This window comes from Telmatherina bonti (genome assembly GCF_933228915.1).
Source record: "Telmatherina bonti genome assembly, chromosome: 9".
Lineage (NCBI taxonomy): Eukaryota > Metazoa > Chordata > Actinopteri > Atheriniformes > Telmatherinidae > Telmatherina > Telmatherina bonti.
Genome location: NC_136627.1, coordinates 29575080 through 29589036, shown reverse-complemented (window position 1 = coordinate 29589036; position 13957 = coordinate 29575080). Strand labels below are relative to the sequence as shown.

At 35.8% G+C, this 13957-nt stretch overlaps 1 protein-coding gene across 1 annotated transcript in view; it reads right to left on the bottom strand.

Moving 5' to 3' along the window:
• The window catches only part of b3glcta (beta 3-glucosyltransferase a), a 69169-nt gene that overhangs the window by 9838 nt on the left and 45374 nt on the right, over positions 1-13957 (bottom strand). The window contains exons 5-11 of the mRNA XM_079246139.1: positions 10932-11008; positions 10308-10419; positions 8740-8876; positions 8546-8609; positions 7560-7691; positions 4717-4786; positions 2204-2317 (exon numbers count right to left, since the gene is read on the bottom strand). Coding sequence (XP_079102265.1) covers positions 2204-2317; positions 4717-4786; positions 7560-7691; positions 8546-8609; positions 8740-8876; positions 10308-10419; positions 10932-11008 — 706 coding nt within the window. The remainder of the gene's footprint in view (positions 1-2203; positions 2318-4716; positions 4787-7559; positions 7692-8545; positions 8610-8739; positions 8877-10307; positions 10420-10931; positions 11009-13957) is intronic.

The following is a 13957-nucleotide window of genomic DNA, read 5'->3' as shown; positions in this document are numbered from 1 at the left end:
GCAAAAGACATCTTTGTTAGACGACGATGCTGCCTGGAGAAAGCAGCACAGGCTGGAGACTGAACCAGACTCCTATTAACAACAACCTTTTCAGTTGACTGAAAATGGCTGCAGTCGATAGAGCAGCCCATTAAGGTGCAGCATGAGAGGTTTTTGGTGCAATTTTGTGCCGACAGCTATCAGACTGCAGAATGCCTCTCTCTCTTGAGCGAACAAGCAGGAAGGCGCTACAGCACAGTGCGTCTATTGTCTTTACAAACTATTCTGGGTTTCCCATTGTATTTTTATAGTTTCACATTATCACAGATCAAACACACAAGTCCAGGAGTTGGTTCTTTTCATGTTTTCTATCCATTGTGACACATCAGGCCTTGTTCTTTTCCCATTCTCTAGTTCAAGCTGATTTATTTAGACGTTTCTGGAATTCATTAATAAACATCTGATTTTAAAAGGATGGGATTAGGGCTATAAATAGAATAGCTAACATGCCTGTCAGAATAGGTTGACAGCACTGACTATAAAGAAATTGATACGGACTATTGACAGGAATGACAGGAGCTCCAATCAAAAGCTTACCTGGGGATAAAGATTATTATAAGGTATATGTAAGGAATAGCTTATTATGACTCAGAATACAAATCATTCTTATGCAGGCAGCATTTCAGCTAGGAGTTATGGTGAAACAATAGTATTCATCCATCCATCCATCCATCCATCCATCCATCCATCGGAGAGCAATAGTAGAAACAGGCCAGCTCTGCATCCTAACAATATCCTCTTCCGTCCTGAGGGACCACAAAGCTTTCAGACCAGAGGGGGATACATCACAGAGAAACCTGGTCTGTCCCAGGGTCTCCTTCGTTCTGTCAATCATGAACAAGTGTAGTCCATTTCCTGTGGCCCAGAAGGAGCCACTGCTGTTAACCAGTCCAGTCGACGTTGATCACTGAACGCCTTCTGACTCCCTGATTTCACACTTAAACTGTGCTGTTCTTCTTCAGATTCAAGGTATAATTCAATACCTTTGATAATGTTTGGAATCTTGACAAGAATTTGAGATGAGTTTTAATTCAATTTGATTTTCCGGCACAATGTTTAAAATAAGAGAAATAGCAGCTTACTCTAAGTTAAATATGAATATGCACCAATGAGCTCACTGGTCTGGCCGTGCATAGAAACTGCACATTAAGGTGAACACCTCATATATCTTTGTGCAAAGTCAACAAAATCTGCTGGCCAGCATCTCTAAAGCTTTCATATTAACATGAAAAGTTTATGCTTACATTTACTTTTCTTGGCGCTGATGCCATTCTGCAGAGTTGCAGGATACATGACTTACTAAACTAAAAAACTTGAACTTACCAAATCTGATAAAGTTTTGCCTTTTGCCAGTAATTTCAAAGCAATGATTTATTTCCAGATTAAACAAATATACATTCAGCGTTTCAATCATTTTCTTCACTTTAAAAGTACAAAATATGAGCGTCTAACAAGTCATTAAGAGTTATTATATCTAGTGAGCTAATGCATATAGGACACCATAATGTGCGCCCAGTAACTACTTGATACTGAAAAATTCAAACTGGATTCATATATTGAAGCTTTGTGCAACACTTTAACAACACACACTTAGTGTAGGCCACAGTATTGTATGTCTGAAATACATATTTTACTTCTCAGTTCTTCAATATTCAATATTGAGAGCAAATATTTGAAAAATAATAAATAATGAAGGTGCCCCAGCTGCTTGAAATGATGTGAAATTGCCCAGCTGATTGGGACTAAATGAATGTGTTTCTGCTCTGGTTCAGAAAGAAGCTCCACAATACTGGAGAGCAGTCAGGAAGTTTACAAAAAATTTTTTGAAGAAACTAAATTAAATGACCTGTTAAAATAAAGCAAAACATTTGATTGCATAGCAGACGTTTCGTTCTTTAGGGACCTATAAGCACACTTTTAGACAAAATGCTGAGAAATACCCCGCTGACACTCTTTTTGATTCTCGTCCTCTTGCAAAATTAGATTTGGATTACACTCCCTTCACAAGGTCTTAGGTTGTCTAACTTTTAACCTTACTTTGCCAGATCATTTTTCATGAACCTACACATGCAGCTCAGCCTGCAGCACAACCCAAGGCCAGTTACTCTATTTGCTGTTAGGAGGTTGAGAGCTTTCAGAGCACAAAATGGCTGCAAAAACTCACCTCTTTCAGTATTTGGCACTCCTAAATTAATGGTTGGTATGGCGGGATCAGCCTGGTCACTGTAGTACTCTAAAAATAAAGCATCCTTTTCCCAAGTCTTCTTTATCACTGGAACTAGAGCAAAGAAAGAGAGATGGTAGTGTTCACAAAGTATCACAATAAGCTCATGTGAGGCTCTCTGCAATATAGAAATTATCCCCAATTAAATAAATGTAATAATATTGTAATAACAAAATGCAATGTAATAATAAGAGTTGAACTTCAGTGCTATGACTGCTTAAGAAAACCGCTGTGATCTCATTGAGTTTAATGAGAAGCAGTGTGCTGTAACCTGTTGCCCTTAGCTGGAAAACTGCACTATTGCTGTTACGAACGTTTTAAAATTATTTTCACACATGCAGCCTTTTGGCCAAGACAAAGCTTAGCCTCTAAGCTAACTTCCAGCATATTTTTAAAAAAAAAAAAGATTTTATAGAAAGAATCTGTCAGATACATTATTGGTTTTCCTAGTATAAGATTGCAGAAATAGATCAACAAAATTTTCTGAAAGCTGCAGTTAACAATGAAACAATGACCCCAAAATGACCCTTTCAAAATAAAGGATTTTTTAACACAATATAATTGCATCAAAATGCCTCAAACACAATCCATTCAATTCTTTTTATGGTTCACATGTGGACAGTTTGTTGGGAACAGTGATGATAACAGATGCATTTATAATAAAATCGAACTAGAATTTGCTTTGTAATGGTCTCCGCCTTTGATGAGACCACTTGCAATGAAATTGCATGTATCTGTGTGTCTGCATTCACTGTAGCGTTCCCCAAAGCCTGCAAATTAAATTGCGGTGGCAGGTGGTGTGGATACAATTTACAGATGCTCCATTGATGTGTCGTATGCAGGCAATCAGCAGCTGTGCAGCATAAAAGAAAAGCAATTTTAACCAAATTATTTCAAACAACGCTACACTTTCTCTGGTTCACAGCAATGCATGTGAAGCAGACTGACTGAAAAGCTCTTTAGGAAAGCAGAAGCACACACACACACATACACAGATTATGGGGTTTATTAGTTAAAGTACAGTACTATTGAACACTATCTGCATGTCAGTGTGATTCATCTAAGAAGAGCATTAAAGTAGTTTTAGTCTACACTAAAGACACATGATTCTGTATATCTGCCAATAAAGTGCCAACATATCCCAACTCATTTTGGCTCATTGCTGCTGCTGATAAATGGACATACCCCGCTTAATTGCACAGAACATTAAGTCCTCTAAATGAATGTACGACACCAAAGTTATCTACTCTCTTTCTGACGGCCTACTGACATATGTAAGCCAAATGCATCGCTTTTAAAAGTACATATATTTTGGACCAAGTGAGAAATATATTTTACATTGCCAAGAGAAAAACACGGCAAATTTATTTATCTGTACTATTTTTTTTCATAAAACAGTAAATGTCATCCCACTTCTGCAGCTTTAAGCGATTCCTTCCCTGCAAGAATTCCTGAAAATAGCCTCATCCTTATCTGCCTGTCACCGTTAACTTTGGGCCAAGGTCTAGGCTCCATGTTGTTATGAATGTCAGCAGAAGTTTGTGAGTTTTTTGTGGACATAATAAAACCTAAACAAGCTCAGCTCCATCACAACAATGATGATATAAAGTTTTGTGTGCTGTATATAATATATATCCATAGAACAACAGAACCCAACAGTACAGGTATCAACAGACACCTGTGTGCCTGTTATTTATTTATTTTTTTTTAAGCATAACTTCCATCTCTCCATTTCCTGCTTCACTTTTCTAGGCTGACACAGGCTGAGAGGCAGAGATGCTTGTTTATCCCACTTTCATTACATAATTGTAAAATTTATATTGACTAATGCCTTTTTATGTTCATAAAATCATGTTGAACAAATACATTTTTAGCAGTGGGTGAAGACACTTTCGTGTTCCTTCCTTTATTGATCTATTAGTTAACCTCTGATAGAGGCATTTATCATTCATATCCATCCCTTCTCAATGTGAATGTGATAATAACAGCTTGGCAGAGAAGTCGGTAATTAAGGTAATTAGTGAAATGACTTTTGAACAACATCCTTCAAATGCACACAATTTGTCTGAGCCCTCTGTAATTAATTTGCCATTTGATCTATTGACTTAACCTTCAGGATTTTCATCAGGTTAAAAGAGAAGCGGACGTACAGAGAAAAGCTTAATGCCGGGCAGAGAGTGTGCCAATAAGCGGCATGACTGTGCATTCCCAGCATTGAGAGAGGCAGTGAATTAACTTCTCCACAGTATTTTTTTTTTCCACCTGCAACTTTCAAATGATTAATGAATAATTTGACAGAATAACTCAGTGAATGATTTTGTTATACTGAAGAAAAGCACTTATGCGGTCACACATGTTAAAGGTAAAACAAATCCATCACCCAAAAAAAAGCAGGTCTAAAATGTGAAGCATTTTAAGGGAAGCGACTTTGCAAGAGTGGGAGTGTGACTCACCTCTTTCACTGTGAAACTTCCCACATGTTTTCACAGCAACAAAAATATCTTCCACATTTACAGGCTCTCCCTTGATGAAAAATGAGACATAAATCAAAGAATTAACAAACAAACTACATTATTCAAATGGTAGTAACAATGAATCTATATCACCCTGTATGCAGCCAAAAGTTTTGAAATTCAGGTCTGAGGCAGTGGGAAGTCATCAGAGTCCAAGTCATCAGTGAGAGATGTGCAAATCTTTGCATAAATCGCCTGAGGTAATTTAGCTTCAGCTTGCCTTTTGCTTGATTTTTATATGGCAGAGAGTGGCTGATAACCATGTGGTACATCTCACAGATTCAGGCATTAGCTTTACATTTGTAGCATCTGTGACCTTAAAATACAAGACAAGTTTTCTCTTCACGAAAATCCAAAAGTGTTTAAACAGATCTAGCGGTAGCAGAGACATACTAATGTCACGATAAGTATATGATTTAAAATAGACACAGAGCTCAGTGGGTTTAAGGCATAAACTCTTTGAACTAACATAATACTGTTAAAATGCTAAGTATGAGATGAAGATGACTTCTAAAACAAAGTAACCATTTGAAACACCTCCAAGGCCAGTGGATTTCCTAATGAGGTGTAAGCTGAAGGGTTTGCCTTAGCCTTCACACTCTGCAGTTTAAAACATTATTTAAATTCTATGAACATTCATGAAGAGGAATGCATGGTGGTCCAGCCCAAGGAATTCCCAAAACCAGAAACCTTCTGCAGAAGCCATGTATGAAACCTCCCCAAACAAACACTGAAAGCCTTGGCTGCTTCACAAAGCAAGACAAGTCCTGTCTATGCAAAGTACTCATACTATTGTTCTGGACTCTTCAACTCTGCTATTTCAATACTGCAAAGTATATAAATAAAAAACTTTTTTTTTTTTTCAAAAATATGCATCATCTGCTGGCCAAACTTTTGCAGTCCAAAACTGAGGATGCCGTGATTATTTTCCTCACTCACAGCTGCAGAGGACAACATCTCATACCCAGTTTCAATCAACAGGATGTTCTGCACTGCAAGTGTCTCCAGTACCATGAGGGGCTGAGCAACTACTGTGATATACAAATATTCAATCATTTTATGAATAAATTGCCACAAACTAGAAACAAGTGTTCATCAACATCCCAGTGCCAAATTTGGCACCTTCCAATTGTGTTAATAGGTGTCAAAGTTTTACCCACATTATTTCGGACACATCAGGCTGCACTGACATTAATCCAACCACTATTAAACTAAAAGCATTTAATCAAAATATAACAGGACTCAAAGCATCTGTGAAGATGTTTAACCTAAGAGCACCGAACCTCAGAAAGGATAAAATATTTGTTATGAGTCCTATAGAAATATTTAATTTCTTTCCTAAAACCTCACCTATCACATTTGTCTATGTCACAAACGTTTAAAAGACTCATGAATGACTTGAGTTTGATCTATTTTCTAATCTGAACGATCAAGGCAAACAGAGAGCAACAACACAACAGGCTCACCTGAGTTATTGTCTAAAATAAAAGACATAGCTGCTTTGATTGTTATCATTTTAAGGCAATTGATATTTTTTGTTGACATTGCAGAGGTGTTGCTATAGCTGCACTTGAGACTCTGCCATGCAAATGTGAATACAGCCAATGCTGTCTTCTCTTTTGCCTCGATGGGAACTTTTTGTTTGAATGATTGTAGTATTATGAGGACAGTGGTTCTATAGAGAGGATCATAAGAACAAAATTTTGCCAGATTAAAAGCTGCATATACACAGCGTTTTATGTAAAACAGCTTTACAACACAGAATTTTATGAGATAAAAATTACATAAAAATTTGTGATTTTTATGAAAAATGAAAAGTTGAAATCATGACACAGACATATGACATATGAGTCAGACATGCACAACAACTTTGATACAAGAAGATTCTGTCAAACTTTATCTTGAATATTCCTCATCAGAGGCTGAAAAAAAATATTTTCTCTGTGATCATACTAACATGTTCTTCTTTAGTCTGACACCCTCAATGGCTTGAATCCAGGAAATGTGTTACATAACACTCTTAAATCAACAGAAATCCTTCCTTATTTCTTATTTAAAATGAAAAAACAGCAGCAAAAAAAACTCATTCAAAAAGAAATAAACATCTTTTGACATTTAGCAGAAATATAAAATGTCTGTGATGTCAGTTTAAATGATAAATGCACATGGGGTACATGGCAAATCCAGATTATAAAAACAAAGGAGACAAGGAATTAGAGGGTTGGTTTGGCGGATCTCCTGCTAAAATGTAAATTCTGCATTTACATTTTAATGTAAATTTCCATAAGTCCTGATGTGATGAAAAGATAAATTTACAGAAGATGAGTTGCTTCTGTCACTATAACTCTGAGTTTTAGCTACATCATAATGCATTAAACTAATTATATTTCAACTCAAGAAAATAAGACATAACTTACTAATGTAACTCTTGAAACAATGCTAATTATGTTACTTGGCAATAAGGGGTTATTTAGGTCTCAGTATAAATTACTTTGGCATAACATACCCAGAATTTCTGTTATTTATTTGACTTTTTTTTGGTTGAGTTCAGTATCCTACTGAATGGTATATAAAAGAGATGACACCTGAAGCTGTATGTCCTTGTTCATGTTGCTGCTGCATACTCTCAGCCTTGTGCATGAAAGAAAAATGCCATTGATCCTAATCTGACAACATGTTTCTCACTGAGAAAGTGAAAGTCACTGTTCTATGTGGTCATTTAAAATGTTTCCCATTCCTTTTCCATGGATCTGAACTAATCCAGACATATAGCAGATACTCACACAAAGTGGAAGCTCTTTGCTTAAAGTGGTAGCACAGCTCTGGGCATGAGGAGAGTCTGCGGGCTCAGTGCACAATTCAGGAACAGCAGTGAGATGTGGACCTTTCCCGTTATCCCAGATGTATAAAGCAACCTGTAAGGATAAAGACTGGTTTTGTCAAGCTTATCTGCTAAAAACATGATGCAATCTTTCAGATATTAACCAATGCATATTTAATGGTTAAAGTACGTTATGACGTGATGCTAATTTGTTTCTGATTTACCTGGATTGACACCGGCAAATAGAAAAATATAAGAAAAATAAATCAAATCAAATCAAACTAAACTTTAGGATAGCACACAGTGCTTTACATGATAAAAACAATTTATGCACATTAAATAAAACAAGTTAGAACAATTAAAACATTCCTCCCTGCATGATTCTGTAACTTCTGTTTCATAACTAAATGTTGGTAAAATAAGTAACTAAATAAAATCAAACATAAAAGCAATAAACATCTACTTTAATGCTGCTGTAAGAAAAACAATATCTTCTTTATAAAGGAAATAAAGTCACACATAAATCTTAAATTGGTGCAAATAAACTTTAATATTGTATTTTAAACAATGAAGTCTTTGTTGCATCATCTTTCATAAAGCTAATGTCTGGATTAAAACCCATCCCCAGCTGAACAATATTCTCCACACTAGGCCTGATAATACTGATGTTGTGTTTACTTAAAGAAAGAAAGAGAGAAAACCCCTTCATGCATTTCTGACTGAATTTCAGCCAGACGCCACACCATGACAATTCTCCAAGGTAATGAGATTTTATTTCAAGGTTAGATGGATTTCATGCTTTATTAATTCTGTGTGAATAGATTATTTAGTAGCAGGCTGACATACACTTGATATTGAGAAACAAGAAGGTCAAAAGGCAGTTATAAGTAAATAAATAAATTAATGTGAAAATTTGGAGGTAACTGCGTGACATTGATATTATCTTACCTCATGCTTCAGGTCAATGGTGAAATCAGATTTAAGTGGCTCATCTCTCACTTTTTTGGCAAGCCTAAAATAACAGATTAAATGAAAAACATTGTAACAATAAATCTAACTGTATATAAAACTGTACTGAATCCTGCAAAGCATAAAATACAGAGCTTGTTTTACAAACATGCAGATTTACAGCTCAAACTCACCGCACAACTAGGGAGACACTTAACGCCCAAGCAGCAGCAAAGTCTGGATACTTAAAGATGGAAGGATTCTCTGCAAAGGCGTAGTGATGGATGATGGTCGACTCCTCATCACAGAGAGGCTTACCAAGAAACCATTCCTGGTAAATATATCCCAACAAATAGAATTTAATATGTAAGTAGAAAAATAAAATGTCATAAGAACGACACATTTTGGCTTCTGGCCTAATTTGGAGTCTTCACGCTGCACTTGTCAGAGAAAAACTTTGAAATTATTTCTGGTGAGTAAGTTTGCACCTTGCTGGGAAAATAATGAGATACTTCTTAGATAAAGTTCAAAGACAAAATACTGAAGCTACAAATTCTCCAAACCAAACATTTGACACAACTGTAATAAATAGTGATATAAAAATATATGTATAATATACAGCTAATATAGATAAGAAAATATAATTTTTTGATGAGGATGTTGAGATCCGTGCTTCATTTTAAGATTTATTTTCTTAACAAAATTCACAGTTGTTGATGTTTCCACAGTAAAAATCAAAAGAAAGAAAAATCAAATAAATAAAAAACAATGATAAAGAGCAAGAAGTATAAAATACAATGCTGTAAATGTAAGCAAAGAACTTTCACAATGCGTGATCCACTTTTCTAAACAATGTACGAGTATAAAATCTTAAAAAAGCCAATATATGAATGAAAAAAAATAAAAAAAAATAAAATATATATATATATATATATATATATATATATATATATATATATATATATATATATATATATATATATATATATATATATGTATTAATTAAAGGGATCCAATATTTAGTTTTTACATTGATGATGCCAAAACAGTGCTTTTTCTTTAAATGGGAAGCAGGTAAATTAGTTGAAAATAAGACAATCCTATTTAGGAAAACATGGTGGAAACATAATCATGGTTTGCATAAATCACATTAGAATGACAGAGCGAATCAAACATCTGCATCAAAGTGCAGCTGTTATATTATTTTTGCTCATTTTTCCTTGTCAAATGCATTTAGGAAAAATAAATTTTATAAAAAAAAACAAAGAAAAAAAACAAAAACAAGAAATAATAATCAACTTCAGAAGAGTGGAAGCTATTTGGATTATCTTGATAAAACAACCATTGAACGAGAAACATATTATACTCAGTCGGATTAAGAAAAAACACATATATATAGTTTTTGCTCCAAAACCAGTTTATGATTTTTCTGCAGCATCCCTTCAATATTTTAAATTGACCAACTCTATCGACCCACACAGAAGGAAAATAATTTCCTGATTGGTGCAACGGGGTTTAAATTAAGTTCAGAGCTGAGCCTGCAATGATTGACAGGCAATGCTGTGAGCTGGTGGAGCTCAGTGAAGCTTGACAGCTGTGAAGGATCAGGAGCCAACCTGATTCAGTTTCTCTTAATTGAAGCAATGATCAAGTAAAAGCTGGAGCTTGAAACGGAAAGCTCTGACTCTCCGATGAATTCGGCCAACAGAGACACAAAAATAAACCCAGTGAGTTGAAAACTAACACAATGAGGTACACTTACTTTATTTTTCTCAAACTTTGCCAAAACTTTTACAAAAGCAGCCATCTTCACATTTGTTTCTTCCTCAAGAAACACAAACCAGGATGAGTTTTTCCCAAAGGAGTGGGCGAAGCTGCGGACAGAAAGCCAAAGCGTCGTCAAAAATAATGCAAAATGAGAAGAATGTTGCCATGCACTGACATAATCTACAAAAGTCTGTGCCTCCCCGCACAACCGGACGCAATCAGATCAAGTCAAATCAAATCACTTGCGTTATGATGCTAGGCTGCTATTTTAATTATATAAGACTCAAATCATTGCCATGGATGCCTGTTACACAAATCTCTAACAATCAATGAACACATACTAGATTCTTAAGAAGCATCCAGACAGCTGTTTCTAATGGATCATCATGCTGTTTGCACCACTGATTAACTGCACTGATATGCCTATTGAAATACTAAAAAACATATTAAGAAGGCATTTTTTTATAATGTGAAGCAACCAAATCACAGTTAATATGTTGGTAATGACTTTTCATCAACTGTGGTAAACATGTTATTCGCAAAATAAGACCTTCAAAATCTAACATTTTGTTCACACTGTGAGTACTTCCACAAGCCTTCACAGGCCAGAGATACTCACTGAGGCAGCAGAGGAAGGATGCTCCAGTCTCCTTCATTTTCTGACAAACTGTGAAGCAGCAAAACCACTGGAGCTTTCTGAAAGATATGCCACACAGACCAGACATAATTGTACATTAGTTTCTCAAGGTTAAAGTTAAACTACAACTACTTTTATCTAAAAATAAGAACCCTGGAGTAAACCTCATGTTTACTCAAACAGCTCAGTAACAAGGGGGTAACAGTGTAATCAACACTCATAAATTAGATCTTGATCGAATATATTGATCCTAGCCTCTTACTTAAAGGGACATACAAATATTTAACCGCTTTTATGGAAAAGTGGGCCACTATCAAAGTAAGCAGGACTCCTTATGCAGCCTGGTCGAGGTCACAGACTACACTGAGGAAGGAAGTGATGGGGTCGATGTCTCCAGTAGAAAGAAACACAACAAACTGTGTTCCACATAGAGTTAAAAAAAAACAGACACAGTTGAAGAAGAAAGTGTTTTATAACTGTTTAGGCACCAATACTGCAATGTAGTACTGAGAAATTCTGCCATGTTCTTTTCATTTTTTTTATTCGAGCACATGTATATGAGAGGGAGGTTCGAATGGTGCCTTTCTGTGTGGAGTCTGCATGTTGTCCCTGTTTATGCGGGGGTTCTCTCCGGGTACTCCAGCCACCTCCCACTGTCCAAAGACATGCATGTTAGGTGAAATGGTTACACAAAATGATCCCTAAGAGTGTGTGTGAGCATGAACAGTTTTTTGTTTCTCTGTGTTGGCGAGGCAACGGACTGATTAATTATGTCCTGAATAATCAATAAATATATCATCATTTCAATCAAAAATGGAGGGTTAAGCAGTGATCAGCCTCTTCCAGATACATTTTGAACATAAAAAAATAGATAATATACTTTTCTGTCATTGTAAAAAAAATAGAGATAAAATGAAATTTTGATTTTGAGCAGCAATAAGGGATGAAATAGCATCTTCATGAAACAAAGACAGGAAGGAGAACTATAAAAGCAATAAAGTCTAAAAAAAACCAACCTATAACATTTAAATTAGTGCACAAATTGCAAAGTTATTGATTTATTTGTCCATATTTTAATCTGTCCTTGTTCAGCTGTTTATATGTGTGTTTGTGTAAGGCAGTGTTTTTCAACCACTGTGCCGTGGTACACTAGTGTGCTGTGAGAGATAATCAGGTGTGCCCTGAGAAATTACCAAATTTCACCTAATTGGTCTAAAAAGCAGCTCTGTGTTCATTCAAACAGGCCCCAGTGAAAGATAATAAAATTCCACCTTCTTGTGTTTATCTGATTTCTATTCAAGAGGCTTTGACGAGATATTACTTATATGGACTTTTGAAAAAACAACAACATTTTGGTTTGGAGTGTGCCTTGTGATTTTTCAGTGAGAAAAAGTGTGCCTTGGCTCAAAAAAGGTTGAAAAACACTGGTGTAAGGGTTGAGGATGCCTAAGGGAGGTGTAAACAGGTGGCTTCAGAGGTGTGTGGAGTCTTTGCTTATGCTCCGTTTGAGGCGGTCAGCATACACAGCATGCAAGTCTGGAATCCTCAATTAGCCGGGTAAGACGTTTATTGTCTTCTGCTTAGCAGCTGGGATACCACGCTGTGACACCCTGACAGAGGACACTCAACATTGGGCTGCTGTAGAAGTTCACCAGGCTCACCAAGAGCAGCAGCTAAAGATGTATCACAGCAGTACTGTAAATACTGTACTGCTATATTACTTCTTTACATACTACCTCATAATAACTAAAATTCAAACTGATATAGTTTTTCAAGTGTGTAAAATGTCTGTTATATATGTACAAATTCCCTTCCTGGTTTCATGATTAGTTTATGTTTAGTATGTTTTTTATTCAATATGATTTGTGTGTCATATCAATAGATTTACTCAATAAATTCTTCCCATTCCTTGCTCTTACTGAGTGATCCAACAGCAGGAGATTAATTTCAGTATGAAAGACATATGACAAAAACAAGCACAGGACATTTCATGTCACAAACAGAAGATACACAACTAAATTGGAAAAAATATGTACAGCATAGCTATCTGTTTTGAGGCGAGGACAGTAGAGGTATGTGCAGATTGTCTGAGAGCCTGTGTTTCACACTGCGAGGAAAACAAAGCAGCAGAGCCTAAGACCATGTGGTTCATTACAACACGGTCTACTCGTCACGCAGGAAATCAGGGAAAACAGTCTCCCCTGAGCCGTTCTGTATCACTACTGTCTGATTCAGACGATAACGCTGACACGTAATAATCCCTATAAGTTTCAGTTCATTGACTTTAATCTAATTAATTTAAAGTTAATTCCTGCAGCATCCCATGATGATGTTTACTATGTTTTATTGAATTGTTCTGTACTTAACATTAAGCTGCCCAAAATTGCAAAACACTTCATAATCAAAACTAACAAATTTTACCTTCATTCTGCAAATGCATCGTCCCTGGATGTCAGAACTTGATGAAAAGCTTAGGTTCATTATATTTATTCATTCATATTTCTCAGTTTGTACTCATAAAATGTTTCACAGTGGATTTCAGAACAAGGACGTCTAACATTTAACAACCTTTCTCAAGAGACAGCTCGGGTTAATAAGTTGTTCTCAGTGAACATAGCTATAGGAACTTTCTCCCCCATCCAAGAGCTTTGCATCGCTCACATCTGGTAGCATGTTATCAACAGCATGTGCTTACTAATGCATGTAAGTTGCCTTGTATGCTCACTTTATTTGTGTTATCTCAGTCCTCAGCTGTAAAGTAACATTAAATATCTAAAGAAAGATTATGCAGAATATTTCTGAGGAATTTAGCTAAACAAAGTGTATAGACTCATACGAAAATACAAAGGTCACCTCTCTCAGGTAGGATTTGAACTAAAGCGTATGCTTCTTGACATGAGTTTAATATATTTATCACAAATGGCAGACAAAAATATGACTCATAAGTTTTGTTCAATGTCAGCTCTTTATGTTTTGCACCAATAACAAATCCAAAGTCAAATGAAAAT